Source organism: Gymnoscopelus microlampas (genome assembly GCF_963454915.1).
Source record: "Gymnoscopelus microlampas genome assembly, chromosome: 4".
Taxonomy (NCBI): Eukaryota; Metazoa; Chordata; class Actinopteri; order Myctophiformes; family Myctophidae; genus Gymnoscopelus; species Gymnoscopelus microlampas.
In genome coordinates this window covers 43,641,533-43,667,747 of record NC_139941.1, presented here as the reverse complement: position 1 = coordinate 43,667,747, position 26,215 = coordinate 43,641,533, and the positions used below count along the sequence as shown (strand labels likewise).

Here is a 26,215-nt window from a genome sequence, read left to right as displayed (position 1 = left end):
GGTCCTATGCGGTGAGCTGCGTCCAAGGTCGGGGGGGTGGTGAAGCAATCTCCCAAGGCCTCCACAAAGAAGTCGGCCATGAACTTGACGGGGTCTGAACCCTCCGTTTGTTCAGGGATACCGACCACCCTCAAATTAAAACGTCTACCGCGCCAGTCCAAGTCTAATAATTTAGACATCAATTGGTCGTTGTCTGACTTTAGTAGAGAACATGATACCTCTAGCGCCGTTATACGATCGCTATGATCAGACAGTGTAGTCTCCATGTCAGTCAGCTTAACGGCGTGGGAGGCCGTGGTCGTTTTGATGTCATCCAGCGTGGCCGAGATTGGCTTTAGTGCCTCATCAAGTGTCTTTTTAAGAGTTGTGATTAAAGTAGCACCCAGTTCCTCAATTAGAACAATGCGGAGTTTCTCCAGCTCGGGAGATAGCACAACCGGAGCTTTGCTGCGGGTAGTCATGGCGTCTCCAAACACGTGTACAGGATCACAAACTTAGAGTTTTACCCTTTCCTTTTTTCCTTATTTATATCTCTTTCCTTTTGTTATATCTGAGTGAGAGTTAAGGCATTTGCCCGGGTTTAGTCCATTTATATAACAAATAAAACTTAGGAGCGTCTCACGCTGCGTCTTCACTCACATACTCAGCCGGACGTGACGTGAGTATTTGTGTCTTCATGAGCAAGAAGACATAAGCTAAAATACAATACCCATTTAATTAATTTGAAATTGTACCAGGCAGAAAATCCACATGCATGTCAATCTGCTGTATCCGGTGTTTAAACTGATTCACAAACCAGATGGCTTGAGCTGTGCTAGTGCAGCCTTGGCTCCATGCTATCATGCAGGAAAATAAAAAAAAGAAATCCGGTTCAACTTGTATCAAGCAACAACCTTTCCTTGTCGTTGCACATCAGGGCCCTGCTGCGTAGGACATAGTACATGTAGTACAGTACATAGGATGGGTGAGCCTCTATAAGAACAACTGTTGGTAAACTTTCACAAGCAAGAGGGGGGAAAAATAAGCTTACATAATACTTCATAATGGGAGGTGATCTTGATCCATTAAGACCTGGAACGCATCTGTGTCATTTTAGATTTCTTTGGCTATTCAAAAATATTTTTGAACATTCTTGAAAATGTGTGCAAATCATTGAATATATATATTTTTTAAGTGAACATTTGTAACTCGAATCTTTGCTTCCGGGTCGGCGGCCAAATACATATAATTTTGGGCGTCCTTGACTTGAAAAAGTTTGAGCACCACTGACATAGAAACATACGTTTTTCAGAATACTGTTAGGATTTAGAAGACATTTTGTAGAATCGGCCTCAGGTCTTCATGGCTTAAGCTCGAACATAAAGTATAGGACGTTTTTATTTTGATAACAGCATTAAAAATCGATTATAATCGGGTATGGGGTCACAAGGACAAACAACGTGAGCAAAATAGAATAGACCAGACATAGCCTGGACAAGTCCACACCCAAAGTCTTTAACTTCATCCTCCTCAAGATGCGGCTTCCTTCCAGCTGTCTTCTTCCCACCCGCTCAGCGATGGGCGCCCACAGCTGGACTCTTGTTTTTCCTTGACAAACGGCAATTTCACAGTCCTCCAGCAGTCCACTGTGCTCACATTGCTCTCTCTCTCTCTCTCCCCCACCCTTCATGCCAGAGAGCCGAGCCCACTGTCTGACCCCGGCCAGCAGAATGGGTCTCATACAGGTGTCTGGTAGAGTTATGGCTCTCTGTTGGCTCGCTTTACACCATTCATTACCCCTCATGTATGTTCTAGGGAAAAAACTGCAACCCCATACTTGTTCACTCTCACAGCAAATAGTGAAGTTTGTCCTGTGAACGTACCAGAACGTCTCAATCTGTTTTATTTGGCGTTACTGCAGCAATGGGCGCTTTTAGGAATGCATGGTGTTTAATCTTTTTTTTAAAACACTAGTCAGTGGATAACGTAGCATAATATACGGCATGCTTTGTGTTACATAAGCAAGCGTCGTTGTCTCATATTGTTTCTTCCATTCTCACCCCAACAGTACCTGCAGATGAAATGGCCTCTCCTGGACGTCCCTGGATCAGCGGGACTGAAAGACTCCCGCTCTCCAACCCCGGGGCATTTAGTAAGTAGATACTAACACTCCTCCTATCTGTCCATCTGCAGCACAGCCACCTCCACCACCACTACTACCCCCTAGCAACAACAGCACCTGCAGGCCTAACTATTGCACACTGCACAGCCAGCCACGCCTGTCTCTCTGTCTGTCTGTCTGTCTGTCTGTCCGTACCAACAATCACTCAGCTTGTTGTAAATCATCCACGTTTGGAACCACCTAGACCATTCATAAGCTTTCCCACACAGGTGCGAAGCAGTCATCATGATGTCTCTTGACTGAGAGTCTACACACACAGAGAGACACGGGTCTGCTGAGGTCCCGCATTGTCTAGTCACTACACAATGTGGGACCTTAGCAGACCCGTTCTCGGTGTGTGGTTTTGCTGTGAAGGCTGTGTCCTGCAGGGCTGCGATAACATTAGATAAACAGCAGTCTAGATCAGTGGTGGGAAGTAACTAATTACATTTACTCAAGTACTGTACTTGAGTGAAATCTTGAGGTATTTCCAATTTCCAATACTTTTACTCCACTACATCTAGAGGCATTTTTTTTAACTTTTACTCCACTACAATTATTTGAAATCTTTAGTTACTAGTTACTTTGTAGATTTTGATTATTATTACAAAACATACATGAACCACTTCAGCCCTATACATTTCGGCCATTTGAACGACACGTTGTGAGCTTGTAGATCTGCTATTTTCAAAAGATGCTTAAACATTTGAAAACCTGAAATGAGACATTCTGCATAATGAGCACTTTTACTTTTGGTACTTTAAGCACATTTTGGTGCCAACACTTTTGTACTTTTACCCAAGTAAAGTTTGAATTCCGGACTTTCGCTTGTAACGGAGTATTTCTACATTGCAGTATTGGGGCGGCAGTGGCTCAGGGGTAGAGTGGGGTAGAGTGGCCGGGTAGTGTGAACTGGAAAACCGCAAGGTTCCCAGTTTGATCCCGGGCTGGGGCGCTCCCCTAGAGTTAGTGTCGAAGTGTCCTTGAGCAAGACACTGAACCCCTAATTGCTCCCGATGAGCAGGTTGGTGCCTTGCATGGTTTCCTCCGCCATCGGTGTATGAATGTGTGTGTGAATGGGTTAATGGCACAATCAATGTAAAGCGCTTCGGATAGAAGCGCTATATAAATGCACCATTTACCATTTTTTTACCATTTGATACTTTTACTTAAGTAAAACATGTGAGCAGTACTTTTCCCACCATTGCCTGAATGAGAGTATGAACTGGAGTCCCATGCTCCTGCTATCACCTGTCAGATCACATGCGGAGTGATCTCTGCTAGGGGAAGTCGTGTTTAGTTATGCATGGAGGAGAGAGAGCGTTATAAGCCACCCTTGCTGTGCTGGCTGTGGGCAAATAACCGCTGTGACTCAGCCCCTTGACCTTACACGTCCTGGCTAGACGAGTCCTGTTTAGTTTGTGGTGGATTCGTCGGATCTCATAAGCACAAACGATGCAAACAACAAAGTCTCCATTGAGGGCCGGTCAATGGGAAGCTGTTGTGAAGGGGAGTGGAGCTCGCCCAGGGGAATCCAAAGCTGCTCTGTGGTTGACTTTCAGTCTCAATTGGAAACCAATTAAAGATATTTTATTACAATAAGTGCTGACCCCTAAGTGACTCGACGAAGCATGGCTGCTGGGTTGTCTGTCAGACAGAGCTTCTGTTTAATGTTTTGTTCCAGCCAATTGCCTTTATCTTATTTGCTTAATGCATAACATTATGAAATGCATGATTCTTGCATTGTAGGACAGCAGAGAGAGAGAGAGAGAGAGGGAGAGAGAGAGAGAGAGAGAGAGAGAGAGAGAGAGAGAGAGAGAGAGAAAAGAAAGTACAAGGAGCGGGTTAATGTCAATTGAATTAGGCGGAAATGAAAGAGGCCATTGAAGACTTGATGTGGAGTTTGAGGACTCTAGTTGGATTGTTTCCACTCTGCGCTGCGATGCTTTGCTGCTGCAGGATTGACTTGAAAGGAAGCTTCATTTGGTGCAGAGCGTTGGCTCCCTGTCACTATTTGTTTGACCTTTATCTCAATTGAACATCATTGATCCAAGAAGGTCAATACGGACAGAGGACATTGTGTAGATTATGCCTGAGAAATTGAATGCGAGTTGTTGAGCTGTGTGTTCTGTGAGAATTTTTAATCAACCAGCCTCTGACTTTGTTGGTTGTGTAATTCATATTTTAACCCCGTAGCAAGATACCTTGTAGTAAACTATTTAAACTCCTGTTTGGGACTGTATAGGGCCCTATATGGCTATCTCTGCAAGACTTACAATGCTGTTAGCTTGATTAGCCTTTCATTATTGCAAACATATTTTATTGATAATAACATCATAATAATAATATCATGATAGAAATACAAAAGAATAAATATGAATGGTGCTTGCTTACATTCATTGAGTGTAATTCACTCAATGTAAATAAACATGAATGCCTAGCACTGTATACTAGTTAGAAGGCTATTTAAATATCATATAATGTTACTGCTGCTGTGCCAAAATTACATTGCAAGGCTGAATATATATACATATATTGTGTGTACATAGACAGACAGTAGGTAGCGCCTATATATCCATGCAGCTCAAATGAAACATTTGTGTGACGCTCGCTGACCCCAGGATGCAAATAACATAATTGTTTACGCTGCTCCGTCAACTCTCTCTGAAGTTCAGAGAGAGTTGAAACATCATGTGAACTTCCAGGAGGAAGTGTTTTCACGGCCCGCGATCCGGTGATCTCAGCAGAACCCCAGAGGGTCATTTGATGTGTGTGTGATGGGAAGTTTTTGTCTGGTGGTACCACCAGGCACGGCGCTGCTGCTGCTGCATACCCTGGGCACACGGAATTAGAATGTGTATAATAACACCCCACTGTGCCCTAACCCCCCCACCTCCCCCTCTCCCCCTCACCCCTCCACCCACCCACCCACCCCGGGCCAGAAGCTCACATGCCCCTCTGGTGTGCGGCTGGCTGACAGGGAGCCAGGCTGATTATGTGCTCATTACCCCACCAGAGGAGACACGGGAGTGGGAGGGTGAGCAGAAGGCTGGCTCCCCAGGCTTGCAGGCTCCCCAGGCCCCCCCCCCCCCCCCCCCCCAACACTGCACTAATGAGAGCAGAGGGAGCGGATGGGTGCCCACGGGGGTGGGGTGGGGGGCGTGGGGGGGGAGCTAAGGATTACTGGCCAAGGCCAACAGGACCCGGGGAGGAGAGACCTGAGGAGAGAAGCGGGGCAGGAGACCCCAGTAGGGGGTCCTGGAGCTACTGGTTTAGGGGATGGGACGATATGAAAATTACATGTCACGATTATTGTGGCAAAAAAGTATTTGCGATTAACGATATTATCGTGATAAAAAATGCTTAGAATGCCACTTTTATTCAACCACTTCCCTATTCTGGGGGGTAACGTTCGGCAAACATAGCCGATCTACAACGCGTTGTGAGAGCTTGCTATTTTTGGTGAATCGATTTGTGTAGCGTGAAATAAGAGCGTACCAAATGCACTCTTTACAGGTCTGTCATATCAAGTATAAAGGGTTTACGTGGTACTGAATTTGCAGCTCAACAAAAGCGAATTCATCCTAGTAGTGTATGACGGAGGACAATTTCACGATATATTTTTATCTCTGCGATACGATTACTGTGAGCCCTACGGGGCAGGGTCCTTCATGTGATCCTGCAGTCATATTCAAGCTTGTGTTACATCTAATAATAATGATTACAAACATATTAGATCTAATATTGATTTTGAGAGATCTCTGCAGGAGAGCTTATGCAGTGAGTCATATCATGTACATGTGGTTCCTTTAACCTCGTTAACCACTTAAAGCCTATTTTGTACGATGGTGTCACTCTCACGCGACAAAAATAGCCGAGGCTTATTAAAAGCTTTAAAAGAAGGAACGTTTGGACCTGCCGTAAAACATGTAAATACTATTAAAGTAATACATATTCAAGCTTGTGTCTAATAATATATATATATATATAGAGAGAGATGTTTTGTTTTTGTTTACATGGTGGCTGGTGTGATTTGATCTAATTGATTAGGAGGAATATCTGTAGTGACTGAGAGCTCCACTTGTAGGCATATCATGTACATGTGGTTTTAACCTCATTAACCACTTAAGCCTTATTTTATACGTACGATGACGCACGATGGTGTCACGCGGCGGAAATAGCCGCGTGACACAAAAATTGCTATTTTTGAATAATAATTTAACCCATTAAGTCCGGGAAATTTTAGATTTTAGCTAAAAAGCATAATTTTACTTTGGCTATTAAAAAATAGCAGATCTACAAGCTCATAGCGCGTCACTTCGTGCCGTGCTACGAGCTTGTAGATCTGCTATTTTTGAAAAATATTGAACGATTTAGCAAATCTTTGAATATATATATTCTTTTAGCGATTTTTTTTTACTTCTGGGGGTCCGTGGAACTAAATATTTTGAGATGGGGGTTGGCAGCTAAATACATATAATTTTGGGTGGTTCTTGACATGAAAAGGTTTGAGCACCACTGACATAAAAAAAAAAAAAGTTTGTCTAGAATGACATGCCCAAAATAGGGATGCCAGTTGAAAGTGGTTCATTTGAGTTTTAGAATCACTATATGAGCGGCTAGTGTCATCAGTGCCTTCTACCGGACGAAAAATACAGCGAGCCTTGAGATTATGATGACACCGACGATGAGCATCATAACGTTCATTCAGCGCTCCTCCTCCTAGATTCTGACACACGGCAAATCCATTTGCTAACGAGGAACCTGCGTGTTTGACTTCTGCCCTTCCTCGCTCACGGTACGGCGGGGCCGTGTGGAACGGGAGACAGAGAGGCGTATATATACAAGACGTAGAAATCAGAGCCTTCTGTGGGAGTGAGAGTCGAGGGCAAAGCTGTCCTGTCACTGTGCAGATTGGGTCCATAAGGCCTGTATGCTAATCCGGAGCCCACTCTGGCTTCCGAGATCCTCAATTATTCAACAGACAGGTTTGTTTAGCATTCAGTTGGTATTGCTTTTGGTAGTAACGGTGGTTGTGATGGTGATTGGAGCGTATGTGTGCTGCGGGGGGATAGACTGGGAAAGAGGGGAACGAGCTATTCTAACGGTATCCCTTACCACCACCACCACACATACAAACCATATACACACACACACATACATGCGGGCACCCCAGCAACTCCCATATCAGCCTCTGTGTTCAGAGAGCTGTCTATTCATGAATAAAACATCAAAAGGCGCTGCAGGCCCAGGTGATGCAGTGTGTGGGAGAGAGACTCAACCTTGTCAGTCCAAGCAGCAGTGGCTGAGCTCAAACTGAAGAGGAGAGAGAGGAGAACAAGAGGAGAGAGAGAGAGAGAGTCGAGGAGCATAGAGGAGGAGGAGGTGGCTGATCATGTGTATTCATATAGCAATCATCACGCCAACATACCTATTACAGCCATGTTGATAGTGCTGTCATGGTCTGAATACTTCCTCCGCTGAGGTCATTCAGCAGTGACTCACGTTAATTTGTCCGGGAGGGACCCATTCTACGTGTCATTATGTGACAAGCGCTTGACTATTATGTTGGTTTAAAAGGAGCAGTGACACTCTAATGAGGTAGCACTGACCCGAGTGACTGCCCCACCATCACTTATCAGATCAGGGCCCTCACATATGGGCCGGTCTGAACTTGACAGACACAGAAGAATCCTGCTCTCTGTTTCAATATTGTATTAGTGGTGTGTGGAGTCATCAAGACCAACAAGAGACCTGGTCTTGTTGTCAGCATGTCATAAGTCACTTTAGTCACCCAAATTTTTTAAGCGAATTGAAGTGCTTGCATGGTCCATGTGCAGCATTCCAGAGATGCCTTTTGTTTCCCCCTCAAGTGTCCATGGTGCTGTTTTCAACACATCGGACACATGACAGATTTCGTTGAGATGCTGAGTGACGATGAGGCAGCTTTTAAAAAAAGAAGAAAAAACATTTTCTTTTTTGGTCCGATTTGGTCCTTACTCTTCTTGGCCCACATTTCTTCTGCAGACCTTTGACTTGGCGTCCGGTGAGAGTTTCCCATTTTGCATTAACCCATTAAGACCTGAGGCCGATTCTACAAAATGTCTTCTAAATCTAAAACAGTTTTCTGAAAAAAAAACTATGTTGCTACATCAGTGGTTCTCAAACCTTTTCATGTCAAGGACCCCCCAAAATGATATGTATTTGGCCACGGACCCCCCATCTCAAAATATTTTGTTCCAGGGACCCCCCAGAAGCAAAGATATGAGTTACAAATGTTTGCACGTTTTGCACACATTTTCAAGATCTTTCAAAAATAGCAGATCTACAAGCTCGTAGATAATACTATGAGCTCTTATATCTGCTATTTTTGAATAGCCAAAGAAATCTAAAATGACACAGATGCGTTCCCGGTCTTAATGGATTAAGCAATGAACATCCAGGGTCCATGATGAAATCAAAGGCTTCGGCAAGGCCTGAACTGAATACTGATCTGAGGTCTGCAGTCCTGCTGGGCCCACTGCAGATATACAAGAGCTTCTTCCTCAGACATGTGGAATGTGGATCTGAAATTCAAGATGCAGTCAAAAATCATAAGGTCATAGAATGTGTCAGTTATCGCACATCGAGCCCATGAATGAATTTAAACACAAACAAAGTGAGCTTTTCTTTAACATGTCAATGTTAAAGAAAATATGTTACTGAAGCTTAATCAATTTACAGTTATTTATTATTGAATAACACATCCCACAAAGATATTGAGTTTGGCGTTATATCCCACTGAGCTTGTTTTTAGTATATGCCTTGTCATATGTGTGTGTGTGTGTGTGTGTGTGTGTGTGTGTGTGTGTGTGTGTGTGTGTGTGTGCGCGCATGTGCATGTGTGTGTGTGTGTGTGTGTGTGTGTGTGTGTGTGTGTGTGTGTGTGTGTGTGTGTGTGAGTGTGTTTGTGTGTGTGTGTGTGTGTGTGTGTGTGTGTGTGTGTGTGTGTGTGTGTGTGTGTGTGTGTGTGTGTGTGTGTGTGTGTGTGTGTGTGTGTGTGTGTGTGTGTGTGTGTGTGTGTGTGTGTGTGTGTGTGCGCGTGTGCATGTGTGTGTGTGTGTGTGTGTGTGTGTGTGTGTTGTGTGCGCTTGTGTGTGCGTGTGTCCGGCGCGCATGTGTGTGTGTGTGTGTGTGTGTGCCCTTTAATGACCGTAGAGAATGGTCACACTGCTGCTGACCGACTCCACTCCCGTAATATGACACAGCGCGCTCTTATTATTCTAACCTAGAATATTAGTGCCGTTGACCTTTCCAAAGGCGATGGGCAGAGGTAAAGCAGCAAGTTGTCTGTGATGAATGGCATGGGCTTAAAGGAGGGGCCGATTCTAAAAGGCATACGACACAGTCAGACCCCTCTCACGTCCGCTTCCTGTTGGCGTTGACAAACAAGGCTTGGATTTCTCAGCATGCCAGGCATTCTTTTTCACCCTGTCTTTCCTGGCCGTTTTGAAAAGGCCTCTGAACCTCCCACCCAGAAATCGCCTCGCAGAAAGGCACACAAAGCTGCAGGGTTATTCAGTTTGTTCTAAGCTCTCTTCCCCGTCGGCTGTTTGCCTAGTAATTCAATTCAGATGTGCAGGATCCAAAAACATGTTTGCTTGAATGAAATCCACCCCTCCACCCACATTGACCAAGGACTGTGCTTTTCTTAGCGCCGTTCCAAGTTGGACAGCCCATCGAGGTATTGCCACCTCTGCCTCTCTTAGCCCCGAAAACCTCTTAACCCAATTAGACCGGGAATGCATCTGTGTCATTTTTAGATTTGACCCTAAAAAAAGCATGATTCAAAAATAGCAGATATACAAGCTCGTAGCGCGGCACTGAGTGCGGTGCTACGAGCTTGCAGAACTGCTATTTTTTTTAAAAATGTTTTAATGAGTGCAAATCTTTGAATATAATGTTCTCTTTTAAAGCGAACATTTTTAACAACAATATTTGCTTCTGGGGGTCCCTGGAACAAAATATTTTGAGATACGGGGTCTGCGGCCAAATACATATCATTTTGGGGGTCCTTGACATGAAAAAGTTTGAGAACCACTGATATAGAAACATATTTAAAAAAAAACTGTTAGGATTTAGAAGACATTTGTAGAATCCCCCAGAAGCAAAGATTTTACAAATGTTGCCTTAAAAATTAGTATATTTTCAAAGATTTGCACACATTTTCAAGATTTTTTTTAAATAGCCAAAGCAATCTAAAAATGACACAATAATTCTTTCCCGGTCTGAATGGGTTAACAGAGAGACACCTATTCTCTGCACTGGCTCAGCAACCTTTTTTTGCTATTTTTCATCTCCCTGCTACTATGTCGAGCCTGCTCTAATACCAGAATCCCAGTGTTGTTGCTTTGCGAGCCGCGAGGGTACGGCTGCACTATGTTGCAGGCCAGTATTTCAACAAGCACGTCTATGTAAAGAGCATGATTTCTGCTGTCTGTCAATGCAGATACCATCTGGTTCCAGGTTTGCTCTGTATCCGTCCTGTCACGTAGATGTTGTTTATATTTAAAACACAGCTCATGTTCCATGTGGTTTCCTTATTACACCTTGCCCATGGATCGTGAAGCTGGAGCATATGAAGCTGTCGCGGGTTTGAGAGGAATATTACCCCTACACATAAAGCAACTGAATGAAGGTATTGATGGATCGCGGCTTTAGTTTTACACCAACACACCGAGCCACAATTTTTACATGACTGCGTTTTGTGTTTGCTAGAACTTAATTCATTAAGCAAGGAGTTAATACGTTGGTGCTTGACTTTTTACAGTGTTTTATTTATTTAACTGTGAAACGGCTCTGACCTAAAGTAAGGAGTTTTCCTTATGAGCTTGCCGTCTTTGTAAAATGTTGACCATGGTATAACCTCTCCTCGGTCGGTATAGTGACTGGCTCAACAGGTAGGAGGCAAGTCGAAATGCATTTTGCATGTGTAGTACAGTCTGCACACTCGATTGTACGTCACAGTTCTTTTTCGGGCCGCTTTAATTTAAATGAATACCGGAATTGTGATGTTGAAAACCGGTGCCTTTAAACTTATAAAATCTGTTCAAAGCAAACACACGATTGGTGCATTCCAGAATATGAATTATTAATAGGGCATAATTTCAAATTCTAACTGAAGTGCTTCCCAAAAATGTGTTGGCACCCAGGTCTAGAGGTCTCAAACAGCATGCACAATATAGGGAAAAACTCAGGCACATTGTACATGAAGTAGAGCAACAAAGCTCAACTGAAATATACATGACATGTGGGATCTGGGGTTTCAATCTCCATAAAGCTTTTTTTTTTTCCTGACATCAAATTATATCAAAGCCTTTTTTTTCTGTGTTGTATGAAATCTTGTTTCCGGGCTCACCTAATGTACTTTCAAAAACATATTGACCTTACGCGCTCTCCAGGTCTTTTTAGGGAAAACATAAAAAGCTCTGTTCTAAGTAAAGTGATCTTAATATAGCCTTGTTTCACTACACCAGTAAATATTTTCTTCACTAGGGCTGGCATTACCAGAATCAAAGTACGCCTTCTTAAGACGTGGGCTGGAATACGTTTGCTAAGGCTTTAAAAAAGAAGGTAAAGGTTGGACCCTGCCTTAAAAAATAAATGTAGCAGAGAGAGAAAAAAAAAGGCACGGCTAAAAAATTGGAACAATTCTCAGCAGCGTGAAGTAAGAGAGCGTACAGAAGTCTCAATGCAAACCTTGTTCCCTCCCAGACCACGTTGGAGAGACGAGAGGGTGAGGAGGGGGGGGGGGGGGGGGGGGGGGTGGGGGAGGGATATTGAAGAAAGGTTAGGCTGGAGGAACAAGACTCCTTTCTCCCCCCCACACCACCCTCACCCCCCCCCACCCCCTGACCCTCCCATGTGACAAGTTGAGCCAACAAGCGCTCTATTCAGCGGAGCAGCCAGGGGAAATGACTGCGAGGCTAAACACTACCCTAATGAAAGTAGAGACGCTGGTTATTATTATTGTCTTCATCATCATCATCATCATCATCATCACCACCACCATCATCATCATCGTTGTCATTGTCATTGTCCAGACCTGGCCAGGGTCTGTGAGGGGGCGATTGGGCCAACACAGTCAATCAAGGGTCTGGGTTTTCTCACCACACCATGGAGTATTGTTAAAAGTATCTTTAATTAACAACATCAAAATAAAAATAAAAGTTTCATGATGGAATTTCTTTATTCCGCTCTCTCCGTCATGGCCATTTTTGACATTTTTGACATGACATCGTTGTTGTCATGACTTCATTAAGATTTTGTTATGAAATATCCAAGATATTCTGTTCTGCGTTGCCATCCACTTTCTATATTCCTATAAATGGATCGTTGTGGAAAATGTGGGATTGATAATCTTTCCAGTTGATTATGGATAGCCTTTTATTCTTAGCCTCGTTTTGTGTGTGTGTGTGTGTGTGTGTGTGTGTGTGTGTGTGTGTGTGTGTGTGTGTGTGTGTGTGTGTGTGTGTGTGTGTGTGTGTGTGTGTGTGTGTGTGTGTGTGTGTGTGTGTGTGCGTGTGCGTGTGCGCGCGCGTGGGCGTGCGTCTGCGTGTGCAATCTGTGCATGAGGTGCTGGTGTGACTTCTGGACCGGCGGCGCTGTTGTTTTGCTTGTTGGGCTGAACAAACAGTTCTCTCCTCCACTAAATGACTGTAATGGTCTTGGCATGTGTCCGCGAGGCTTTTTAGTGTTCCTTGGTGCTGGTCCAGATTGCATCATAATACGGCCTGTCACATTCACATGCAGAGTCTGTTGTTGATCTGTGGAGGGCGCTACGCTCAGGATAGTTCAGACGCATGTAACCCCATGCTACTTAATGGTGACACAGTGACCTGCAGGCAGGGGTGGGAAAAAGTACTAAAATGTCTTACTCAAGTAAAAGTATCAATACTGCAATGTAAAAATACTCTGTTATAAGTAAAAGTCCGGAATTCAAAATTGACTTGAGTATAAGTACAAAGCATACTTAATAGTAAAAGTACTCATTATGCAGAATGTCCCGTTTCACTAGGTTATCATATGTCTAAAATGTATACATATCTTTTGAAAATAGTCGATCTGCAAGCTCTTGAGTTTGTAGATTGGCTATTTTCAAATTGCCAAAGCTTAAATGGGGCTGATGTGGTAAATGTATGTCTTGTAACTGACATGCATCAGTTATATAACCAAATCTACAAAGTAACTAGTAACTTTGTTACTACAACATTTGCCTCTGAGATGTAGTGGTGTAGAAGTAAAAGTACTGAAAACTGGAAATACTCCAGTAAAGTTAAAAATACCTCAAAAATTGTACTTACATGTAAGTGGCGGGTTCGAATCCCGATCCCAAAGAACCTTTGCTGCGTGTCACTCCCCATCTCTCCTTCCTCCATGTCCTGTCCAGTCTACTGTACACTATCAATAAAGGCTTGTAAATAATACATGTACTTTACACCACTGACATGTAACACATATGCTTGTGTGACTCAGTGACCAGCGTGTAATGTACAGCCTCCACTACTGTAAATGCATTGGGAGAGTTTTCAGATGCTTCTCAGAGATCAACACGTCGGTGCATAACGTGTTACACATAAGCCCCCCTGATGAACAGATGCATAATATCAGATGATATCACGTGCCGCTAGTGTTTTGAATACTGTGTTAGCCAGAGGCGTCAGAGAGCCTCCGTGCTTATCAGCTCCTCTAACCCCCTCTCTCTCTCTCTCTCTCTCTCTCTCTCTCTCTCTCTCTCTCTCTATCTGTTTCCCCTCTCTCTCTCTCTTTCTCTTTCACAGTCCAACAAGGTCCCGGTGGTTCAGCATGCCCACCATGTCCACCCGCTGACCCCGTTAATCACCTACAGCAACGAACACTTCTCTCCGGGCACGCCGCCCTCACACCTCTCCCCCGAGATCCTAGACCCAAAGACAGGTATATTTATTACGGACATATTTTTTTTTTGTGTTGCCAAACCATAAACCCACTTAAGCCTTTAAAACCAGGAACGCATCTGTGTCATTTCTTGGATTTCTTTGGGCTGTTCAAAAATAGCAGATATACAAGCTCATAGCGCGGCACCGAGTGCCGCGCTATGAGCTTGTAGATCTGCTATTTTTGAAAAAGCGGGAAAGTTTGTGCAAGTCTTTGAATATATATATTTTTAAAGCGAACATTTGTAAACTGTTTTGTTCCAGGGATCCCCCAGAAGCAAAGATTTGAGTTGAGATTTGCACACATTTTCACGATTTTTTCAAAAATAGCAGATCTACAGGCTCACTGAGTGCCGCGCTATGAGCTTGTATATCTGCTATTTTTGAATAGCCAAAGAAATCAAAAAATGACAGACGTGTTCCCCGATTCAATGGGTTAAGCCTTATTTTATTTTGGTCTTATGAAAGTTTCACGCTAAAATAGCAACAAAACAAAAAAATAGTAGTTCCACAAGTTCACAATGTGTCACAGTGCCAGGCACTTGTGGATCTGCAATTTTGGCTATTTTGGAAAATACACCCAAAAATAGGGATGCCAGGTTGAAAGTAACCTAATTTGGACCATTATGCAACAACCTGTGCAGAACTTGGCTTGTCTCCAGACCATGGATATATTAGGCTATTTTATCACATTGATGATAACATTTCTTTCCCATATTAGCGTGTACATTATGCTTCAGCTTGTTGTTGTGATTGCGGTTGCCTGCAGGTATTCCTCGGACCCCTCACCCATCGGAGCTCTCACCCTACTACCCGCTGTCTCCAGGAGCAGTGGGTCAGATCGCACATCCTCTGGGCTGGCTCGTGCCTCAGTGAGTTACTCTTATTCATTGCACTTTAATTTTGTAAAAAAACTGTTGCATTTGGAATATTGCGCATACATTTGGATTCTTTGCATAATTCCATTCATTCTGATGATACTTGTTGATAGTAGAGTATCGCGTTGATCTGTTCAAATAAAATCTTGAGTACTAATATTCCTTAATCGATTTGGTCTCAAATTGTTGGCTTACTTGAAACAAGTACTCAAGTCTAGGTTCTTTAATGCAGTGATTCTCAACCAGATGATAGTGAAGTGACAATTTAAGGACTTTTAAGACCATTCCTTTATCAAAAGTAATCAACAAACTATTCTAAATATAAAAAACATCAAACATTGGCCAAATTGTCAAATAATATAAGACAGAGGCAAAAAAATGTGAAAATAGCTGATCTACAAGTTCACAACGCCTCGCAGCGTGAGGCGTTGACAACATTTATCTGTGGAACCAAGTCAGGCTAAATGTAGTGCCTCAACTCGAATATGATTATTTTGGGGGGGTCTCCAGTTCAAATATGATTATTTTGGGGGGTCCCCAGTTCAAATATGATTATTTTGGGGGGTCCCCAGTTCAAATATGATTATTTTGGGGGGTCGCGGCCTGAAAAGGTTGAGAACCACTGCTTTTTTAATGTTAGGCCAGCAGAATATAATATACTGTAGATATTAAAACGATCAATAAAAAGGAAAGCGCAACAAATTGGTTAAGAGTAGTTCATTTTGGATTCTAGCAAAGGGAGCGAGACTCATTCCTCTGTGTGACTTCTTGAATGACGTCACGCAGCTGATAGCCAGCAAATCAAACTGAGACCCAGGGATTTCACTGTAAGGCTGTTATTTTAACTGTTTTTTATGATCCATAATGTAGGTGCAGGTGTACCATATCAAAACAACAATAAATCATAAAAACATTCGAGTTCACCGGGATAAATCCTGAACATTTATGTGTTTTTTGCTACGGGGTGTTGTAATCAATTGCAACGGTGCTGTTCCGCAAGCAAGGGGATTTGAGCTGATGAGGAGGGGATTAGTGCTGGTGGGTTTTTGGAGTCTGTCAGCTGTGTTTGATCCACCTCTCTCACCGGAGCCTATTCTCTCTCTCTTTCCTTCTCCAGTGGTGGAGAAAGTACTCAAATGTTTTATTTAAGTAAAAGTATCAATACTTTGTTACAAGTAAAAGTATTCAAATTCAAAATGTACTTGTGTAAAAGTATAAAAGTATTGGCATCAAAATGTACTTGAAGTACCAAAAGTAAAAGTAGTCATTATTGCGGAATGTCCCATTTCAAGTTTTCGAATGTATCAAAATCTTTAGAAAATAGCGGATCTACAAGCTCCCAATAAGTCGCATCGCGACGCATTGTGAGCTTGTAGATCGGCTATTTTCAAATGGCCGAAATGTATACTATATAGGGCTGAAGTGGTTGCTGTGTGTTTTGTAACAATAATCAAAATCTACAAAGTTACTAGTAACTAAAGTTTTCAAATAGTTGTAGTGGAGAAATATTTGCCTCTGAGATGTAGTGGAGTAGAAGTAAAAGTATTGGAAATGGGAAATACTCAAGTAAAGTACAAATACCCCAGTACTTTAACTTGAGTACATGTACTTAGTTACTTTATACCACTGCTTCTCTCTTCCTAACTTTGCCTCTCTATTCCTCCCCCTTGCTCTCTCTCTCTCTCTCTCTCTCTCTCTCTCTCTCTCAGGCAGGGCCAGCACATGTACTCTATCCCCCCGGGGGGTTTCCGTCACCCCTATCCGGCGCTGGCCATGAATGCATCCATGTCCAGGTGAGTGGATCGTGTTCGAGCGACACCCCCACATTCCCAGAGGGCGATATCTAATATGTAGAGGGTTATATGACAATATGCTGTAATCACGTTTAACGCGCATGCTTTGCCAGCGGTTTTAACCCATTAAGACCCAAAAATAGCAGATATACAAGCTCATATGAGCTTGTAGATCTGCTACTTTAGAAAAATCTGGGAAATGTTTGAATATGTATTTTTTAAAAGCGAACATTTGTAACTCAAATCCTTGCTTCTGGAGGGGTCCCTGGAACAAAATCATCAAGCTCATAGCGCGGCACTCGGTGTCGTGCTATGAGCTTGTATATCTGCTATTTTTGAATAGCCAAAGAAATCTAAAAATGACACAAGATGGGTTAAACAAGTACAAGGGGTAAAATACAGTTGAATACATGCAAAAAAAGGCCCTTCTTATCATTACGTGTTTCCACTGAAGCAAATGTTTGTTTGCAAAGTTTTGAAATATTGCAACATGTCAGATATGCGGTTAGGTGTGTTTCCGTCCGTTCATTCACTATTTTATTGCATAATGTCGTTATTGACAAACCTTTTCCACTGTTACGTGAGCAAATTATTTCCGACACTGAGGAATTGTAGGTGAAATTTGCCATTATCTTTATTCCATTTACAATATGATACTAGCGGAAAAAAAGAAAAGAAAACATTGACGGCAAGGCTTCTTTTGTTAAGCTGCCACAGCAATAATCTGAGGAAGTAAGCTTGAATATTATCGATTATCATTTAATATCTCCATGGAAGAGCGTAGGAATGGAATATCGGGTGAAATTACCCCGTAAGATAGGACAGATGTACTTTCTATTTCAGACACCTAGACCATCAGATGATGTGACAGTCAGTGGTGTCAATTAAACTACAAAGGAATTTGAGGTCTTATAAGTCTATCTGAGACAGGTTGAGCCTTTTAACTTTTTTCTTGAGAGCTAAACTTCCACAGCCAGGCCAATCTCCTGAGCCGCTCGACTACACACACACACACACACACACACACACACACACACAAAGATGAAAGGGCCAAGAATCGATTAGGACAAATCAAAGCTCATCTGAAACTACAAGTCCCTTCAGACTTAACTCACTGACCTGCTGTCAAACTTAGAGAGATTTGTAGCCAGCCTTCCGGTGTTCATATGAGATGAAATATTCAAAAGGGTCTCTGAGCGATCAATAGTATTTGTAGCTCCGGTCGAAGAATGAAAGAATGAATCCACTGGATAGACACATCGCACACTCCATAATACACCTGAAGGACATTGCATTATTATTTTACGTAAGATATTCCAGGTTTAGTGTCATGCTAGCCAGGCACTGCTTTATTTGCCCTAAAACATTGAACAGAAGAGAAATAATCTTCGATGAACCCATTAAGACCTGAGGCCGATTCTACAAAATGTCTTTCTAAATCCTAATGTTGCCATATCAGTGGTTCTCAAACCTTTTCATGCCAAGGACCCCCAAAATGATACGTGTTTGGCCACAGACCCCCATCTCAAAATAATTTGTTCCAGGGACCCCCAGAAGCAAAGATTTGAGTTACAAATGTTCGCTTTAGAAATATATATATATTCAAAGATTTGCACACATTTTCACGATTTTTCAAAAATAGCAGCTCTACAAGCTATTTTTTTATAGCCAAAGAAATCTAAAATGACAGATGCGTTCCCGGTCTTAATGGGTTGAAACATTAACCACAGAACTTGGATTAGGTAGAATTAGGTGCTGGTGGGGTAACTTTGCTATAGTGCAAAGTAAGATTTCTTTTTAGGGGTTGAAACCTGTGTAGCACAGCAGATTCTGTTAATGTTAACATTCTGAGTCTCACTATATCGTCCGTTAGTTGAAACAGCTGTGTGTGATTTATCAAGGGCTAACCATTGGTCTGTAAAAACATAGGCAGGCCTTGTTTTATCCCCAGGGGACAACAATGGCACCCCCTTGTTAGCATAAGCTAAAATATAAAATCTGGCTAAGAAGAAATGGCAGTGAAAGCACCGTATCACCTGCAAATTCCTCAGATATTTTATGAGATTACATTGTTATGTCGACTGCCGCTATTGTTTGGTCCGTGCCTCGCTGTTATTGATCTAGTGTCTTTTAAACCCGCAATAAAAATCATGTGAATGAAATTAAAACCAGCAAATACACAGCGTGTGCATCTGTCATCTGTGTACAGGGCTATGCCTTATAGCGTCCTTATCGAGGATGCTTGCTTTATCGTGCCACTAAGCCTTTAACTTTTACAATGGCTTTGTTACACGTGGAAAATCTTAGATGTATCAGGTAGCGTTGGACAAGTTTAGCTGACACCTTCATCCCTGAGGCAACACGGGACTGATGATGCTGCATGATGTGTTGTAAAGGGCTATTACAATTATTTATTCAATGTTTTACATGGACCATAATGCCTTGCAGTAGTCTATAACTGTCTATAACAGTTCCTGGTTTAGCGGTACATTAATAAGAACACATTGCAAGTAGGTGTGTATTGCAACAACAAAAAAGTGACAAATGTGAAAGGTATTAATCTATACATGTCCAGTTTATTTTTTAGTATATTGTGAACATGTCTATGTATTAAAGGAAAATACTATATTGTGGGGTCTTTAAAAAAAAAAAGAGAAACGGATTAGCGCTAAACCGGAACCTGCTATGGACATTACTTCCGGCAAGCGTTATTAGAGGAGATTATCAAGGAGAAGTACATTAGGGTATTATGATTATGTAAAATTATGTAAAACCACCCAATAGGGTATGTCCTAATATGACAGTGGCTGAGGTGTGCAGGTCTTCGGTGCAAGCCAGAGACAGGATAATTGCTTATATCGTTAAATTGAAAGAAAAAAAAAGAGATTTGCGTGGCGTATGGCAGGGAGGGAGGGAGGGGGGAGGCTGCCTCCTGCAATCCTCAAGCACAGGGCAGTTGTGTATATTGACTTGTATGACAGTCTAGACGTTTATGAGATTCTTTTTTACCTTCTTTTTTTCTTAAGCAGTGAACGATTTTCCATTGTAACACGTATTTAACAAGAATGCGTGGCAAGAGGTGCGTGGAACTTAATTCCCCCACCGTTGTCCACTACAATGCTCCATTGTGTTAACAATTGGAAAAGTAAGGGAGTCGCTTATGTGAAGGTGCTCTGTGCGAGCGAGAACGGCTGTCGAAGGCCCTCCATGGTTTTGGAACGTGGTGAGGAAAGTGGTTTCAGGTGTCGGGGGGCCATGCTGTCGCCATGGCAACAACACACTCCACTTTTCTCCAGCCGTGGCTGAATAAAGGGGCTTTTGAAAAAGTCTATATTTGAACAAAAACCAAGCATGTAGCTCATTGTGTCGTATGATTTACGTCTAGACGGACCGAGTTTTCACACTGAATTTGACCTGACGGCGGTGGTGTGCAGCAGGACCATAACGAGGCGGGGCCTGTTCGAACTTTTTTTTAAGCCCAGGGTTAAGCACGTTCAAACAGGCTGTCCTTATTTTGGGGCCATGTCCACTTTGGACAGAAATGGTCAAAAATGGTCAAAAATAGTTGAAATGGTCAAAAATAGTTGAAAGTGGTTTAGTCTCTCTGTGGGCTGTGTAAATATTTAACCAATGAAAAGTTGGTTAACAAGAGCTTGTGACTAAATCATAACCACATTGGATCCATTGGAACACGGGTTCTTTTTTTTAACCGCAAACCGACGCGCTTTTTCACTATCTTCACTATTCGTCATATGACGGAAATAGGGTTTAAGTCAGAGGTCTTCAACAGGGGGTCCAGGGGACCCCTAGGGGTCCTCAGAGCTACTACAGGGGGCCCGCCAAATCTTTGTGTGATATGATATTTTTTACATTAACCACTTGAACCCTAGCATCCCTTTTCTGAGGAGAACTTTAGCCAAATATAGCAGATCTACAAGCTCACGTTGTGAGCTTGTAGATCGGCTATTTTTGGCAAAGAGGTATGGTGTAGAGAGGGAAAAAAGAGCAGACCAAGTAAAAAAAATAAAATAATAATCTACAACTCAATTTTATTCATAGAGGGGGTCCTGCTTCATCTCTCTCTCAGCTAGGGGGTCCTTGGCCTGAAAACGCTGAAGACCCCTGGTTTAAGTTGTTAATAATGCAGATTTGTGGTATAACGTTAATGGTCGTTATAACGTTGTCTTTGTTTCCTCGTTAGCCTGGTGTCCAGCCGTTTCTCCCCCCACATGGTGACTCATCACCCCCAAGGCCTGCACCAGACGGGCATCCCGCACCCCGCCATCGTCTCGCCGGCCATCAAGCAGGAGCCCAGGAGCGACAACATCAGCCCTTCAATGCATGCGTAAGAGTCCTTCTATAAGCAGTCCCTTTACACCAGTGGTTCTCAAACCTTTTCATGGCAAGGACCCCCAAACTGATATATATTTGGCGGCGACCCCCCCATCTGAATTTTGAGAAGAGAAGATTTGTGTTAAAAAAAAAGAAAACACAAAAACATTTTAAAGATTTTTCTAAAAGTTTCTAAAATAGCAGATGTACAAGCTCACAGTGCGGTACAAAGTGACGCGCTGTGGGCTTGTACATCTGCGATTACAAAAAAACAAACACGGTAACACCTTTTTCTGGGGACCCCCTGGAACCCCTCCAAGGACCCCTGGGGGTCCCTGGACCCCACTTTGAGAACCATTGGCATCAGTATTTTGTGCGCACTAAATTCCCAATACAGAGGCAAAATATATATATATTCCCACCTTTTTCAATCTGACAAATCTCTATTTTGAGCATGTCATTATAGGTGAAATGTTAATAATGCTAATAATACTTTTCTTTCTAATTAAGATGTTTTCCACATAAAAAAGCGGGGGGGAAATCTACAAGCTCACAACGTGTCACATTGTGACACATTGTGAGCTTGCAGATGTGAATACAGATGTGCCTTAAGATTTTGACTTGCCCATCGGTGTGTGCCTTGCTTGGACATTAAAACGTTTGAAAACCACTGCATTATTAGATACATCCTTTCTTCATTGACTCGTGCTTTACCACCAGTTTGTACTGTATTTGTCATTATCTCTGAAGCAGCTATGGCTATGGTCCCATCTCAACGTATTTTGAAATGCCTGGTTTCAGCAGAAAATCCCCGGGGCCGGCCAAGAAGGAGGAAGAGAAGAAGCCACACATCAAGAAACCTCTCAATGCCTTCATGCTCTACATGAAGGAGATGAGGGCCAAAGTAGTGGCTGAGTGCACTCTGAAAGAGAGCGCCGCCATCAACCAGATCCTAGGGAGACGGGTGAGCACAGACACAATTAGAAATCACTTTACTGTATGAGGAATGCTCTATGGCACCTGGTGCCATGTGAACGCCCATCACAAAAACACATAAGAGTGGACCAAATAGTATTTGGTCAGTGGTGTAAAGTAACTTAAGTACATTTACTCAAGTACTGTACCGTACTTCTACTCCACTACATCTCAGAGGCAAATGTCACTTTTACTCCACTACAATTATTTGAAAACTTTAGTTTCTAGTTACTTTGCAGATATAAATGATTACATTATAAAACATACATTAACCACTTTAGCCTTATTTTATACCAAGGCTATTTTCAAACATTGTAGTTCTTTCACCACTGTATTTAATACATACAATTGACAATTTAGGCATTTAGCAGACGCTCTTATTCCGAGCGACGTACAATTGCAACATCAGAATTAAGCAGAGGAAGCATGAGCTTTCAATAAACAACAAGGTAAATAGTCATATAAGTAGAGTGCAGACAGAAAGAACAATGGAGTGCCTCAAAGAAACTAGGATACCAGTTAAACAATAAACCTAAATGTTTGTCTAAACAATATGCTATCTAAATAACTTTCTTAACATTTGTGGTCAATAAAAAAAACTAAAATAAAGTAACAGAAATGCATCTACACCAGACTCACGTTAATGCGATAAGGACATTGCAGGACATGCTGTTCTTTAGACAACACCTCTAAAGACAGAGTATCTCAGTAGATAACTGTGTGTGTGTGTGTGTGTGTGTGTGTGTGTGTGTGTGTGTGTGTGTGTGTGTGTGTGTGTGTGTGTGTGTGTGTGTGTGTGTGTGTGTGTGTGTGTGTGTGTGTGTGTGTGTGTGTGTGCGCACACAGGGAGTAGTGGAGGGGATTGGGTGTGTGCATTTGCATGCGTGTTGCTTGTAGGCAATTGTGTTGGCATATATGTAACCCTAACACAATATCCACTGACTTTTCTTATTCCTTTGTCTGCAGTGGCACTCCCTATCAAGAGAGGAACAAGCCAAATACTACGAGCTGGCGAGGAAAGAGAGGCAACTACACTCGCAGCTCTACCCCGGCTGGTCAGCCCGAGATAACTATGTGAGTGGCTCTTCTCGACGTATTCCGTCTCTCTCAACCACCAGCTAAAAAAAGTGGGCTCCATAAGTGGGATATGTTCTCCCTTAAAGCACAAGACTATTTTAATTGTTTCAAGTAATGACAAAAACTACTCTTTTGTTCTCATGGACTGAAGCGGTTTGCTTGCACTTTGTTAGTGAGACGTTTTCTTTTCTTTTTTTCTTACAACATTGTTGTGTTTATCTGTGCAGGGAAAGCGGAAAAAGAGGAAGAGAGATAATAAACCAGACTCAACACCAGAGGGTAAGGGGCTTTTCTCTCCTTTCTGTTGGTCCCTTCTTATATAGTGGAACAAAAAACAACACAAAATCTGTATAAAATAACCTTACAGTATATATATATGCTTTACTCAGCTTGCAATGCCCAAGGAATTGGTCCAAACCTAGCATAGGTCCAAACAACCTGGGACACAAACTCCCTTTGTTTGGTTTTATGTATTTATTTATATATGTACTGTATTTATTTACTTTTGGCATGGGTCATTTCCTTCACTAACACTTCTCTACTAACTCCCTCCTCCTCCTCTACACTTTGACAAGCAGCATATGAGGTTCAGTGCTAATAGTGGCAGGTACGTCTGCTAGCGATGCAACAGTAAGACCATCGCCATCTGCTCCACCCACGCCCGGTCTCATTTCACTGTTTCACTGTTATCACCGCTATTATGTTGAGTTGGATCATGGCGGCAGATTTATTTCCATTCTTAACACATATATAACGCATATATATATACAGTGGCCGAAAACGTACTAACATTTTTAAGTAGAGGTATCAATACTGCAATGTAGAAATTCTCTGTTACAGGTAAATGTTTGGAATTCAAAATGTACATGAGTGAAAGTACAAAAGTATTGGCATCAAAATGTACTTAAATTACCAAAAGTAAACATAGTCATTCTGCAGAATGTCCAAGTTTTAAAATGTATGAAAATCTTTTGAAAATAGCAGATCTACAAGCTCACAATGCGTCACAGGATCGGCTATTTTCAAATGGCGGAATGTATATAAGGCTGAAGTGGTTCATGTATATTTTGTAATAATAAACAAAATCTACAAAATCTACTTAAGTAGAGTACTTAAGTAAATGTACTTAGTTACTTTCCACCACTGTATATATATATATATATATATATATATCGTCGCTGTCGAGTACGTGCACGATACGTGTCCTCCTATGAATTCTGTCGTACGTCTTATTCATTTGAATCTAACGTGTGGTTTCGTGAGCCTCCATCGCATATCATCCTCTGTGTTGTGTCGACCCCTCTTCCTGTTATCCAAACGAGCGTTGTTGAGGGACTTGACTCAGATTTTAGGCCAACGGTAAATTCATAATTTACAGCACATCATAACATTGTTTATCTCTCTCTCTGCCTCTCTCCTGCAGACTTCTCGATAAGGAACAAGAAGCAGTGCGTTCAGTACCTGCCCTCGGAGAAGATGTGCGACAGCCCCGCGTCGTCCCACGGCAGCATGCTGGACTCTCCCGCCACGCCGTCGGCGGCGCTGGCGTCTCCGGCCGCGCCGGCCGCCACCCACTCGGAGCAGGCCCAGCCGCTGTCTCTCACGACCAAGCCGGAGGGACGCAGCAGCATGCACCACCACCATTTCCCCCTGCACGGGAAAGCCCCCGGGTCCGCGTCATCCACCTCCTCCTCTTCCTCCTCCTCCTCTTCCTCCTCCTCTTCCTCCTCCTCCCACCACCACCACCACCACCCCGCCATCTCCATCCATTCAGGTAGCCACCATTCGACCACGCCCATTCTCACCCGGCCAATCCCGTTCACCTCCCTGCACCCCTCCATGCTCTCCCCTCCCTCCCCGTTCCACCAGGCGGCTCTCCACTCCCACCATGCTCTGTTCCAGTCACAGCCCCTCTCCTTGGTTACCAAATCGAATGACTAAATTTTGTTCAAAAACATTTTTTTTTGTCCTCCCCCATTTATTGTGCTGTATATTGCTTTTCTTTTAAAATAGGTATTAGAGCAACTTTTTTTCTAAATAATGAGAAGGAAGAAATGTTATTGGTCAATATTTGATCGCCCTCCCTTTTCTACATCTCTCAATGAATGAAACAAAATGTATTTTTTGTAAAGTTTACTGCAGAACTGGTTTAATTTTTTGATGCATTTATCCAATGAACCTCTTGTATAAAAGAACCAATGTACATAAAGTTTCTTTATAAAAAAAACAAAAAAGGAACAAAAAATACCTTTTCTTTTTAGCCAAAACTTGATTAATGTTAGCATTAAGTTTAATTCATAGTACTGGCCAATAATTGCAGCCCCCCTTTTCAATTCTGAAGTGTGTGCCCCTCTTTGACATGTTAAATAAACATTTGAAATTGTTTCTTAAAAAGAAATGTGTCAGTCATTGTTTTTATGTGTACCAGAAAACACTTAAGTGGCTTAATAAGGTGTTCTTTTTAACAAGCCACTGTGGGCTTGGTTATTATTCCCATAATTGTAACCACAGCACTTTTACATGTTGATAGCAACTGCCTGTTTTAGCTGTTTGGAATGTAGCTATAGTAAGCATCGCTATTTTATTAGTCATAATGAAACCCAATGGAAGTCAGTGGCACACCTGTCAGTGGTTTTGTAATTATGTTGTTTAACAGGCAAATTTGTTAGCAGACATAAATGATTTTTAGTAGCCTGCTTGTCTCTCTCCAGCTCTCGACACGGAACATCTTCATGAAAAAATATTTCTGATAGTAGAGTCGTACTCAAGTTTAATGTTTAATAAGGCAGATTTAGGCTAACCACATTGGAAATTTAAAGGGTAACAAAATTTGAAGGAAAAAAAAAACAGACATCTGTTCCTTCCTGGAAGATACAGTTCCATAACAATGACAAAAAAAACAGGTCAGTCCCCCCCCCCCTCTCGCCCACCCCACCCCCCGGCACACCAAAACCGTGCTCGCTTTCCCTGTTTCTCTTGCACTTTTACTGCTTCTGTATTCACCGTTTGGCACACTGCTAAGGCTTTAATTAACTCGGAGGTAATGGGATGTAGCCCCTGGGACCT

The 26,215-nt window shown here is 42.5% G+C and overlaps 1 protein-coding gene across 4 annotated transcripts in view; it reads left to right on the top strand.

Annotated features, from left to right (window-relative positions):
- tcf7l1b (transcription factor 7 like 1b) overlaps positions 1 to 25,529 on the top strand; it is a 50,021-nt gene extending 24,492 nt beyond the window's left edge. The window contains exons 4-12 of one of the 4 annotated variants that reach the window (XM_084056309.1): positions 2,048 to 2,131; positions 13,960 to 14,095; positions 14,864 to 14,966; positions 16,682 to 16,765; positions 20,967 to 21,110; positions 21,902 to 22,061; positions 23,039 to 23,146; positions 23,377 to 23,428; positions 24,573 to 25,529. In XM_084056309.1, the coding sequence (XP_083912435.1) occupies positions 2,048 to 2,131; positions 13,960 to 14,095; positions 14,864 to 14,966; positions 16,682 to 16,765; positions 20,967 to 21,110; positions 21,902 to 22,061; positions 23,039 to 23,146; positions 23,377 to 23,428; positions 24,573 to 25,090 (1,389 nt within the window). In that variant the 3' untranslated portion in view covers positions 25,091 to 25,529. Of the gene's footprint in view, positions 1 to 2,047; positions 2,132 to 13,959; positions 14,096 to 14,863; positions 14,967 to 16,681; positions 16,766 to 20,966; positions 21,111 to 21,847; positions 22,062 to 23,038; positions 23,147 to 23,376; positions 23,429 to 24,572 lie in introns of all 4 variants that reach the window. The other 3 variants (XM_084056308.1, XM_084056307.1, XM_084056306.1) reach the window with 3 other exon arrangements.
- Positions 25,530 to 26,215: the final 686 nt, after the last annotated feature.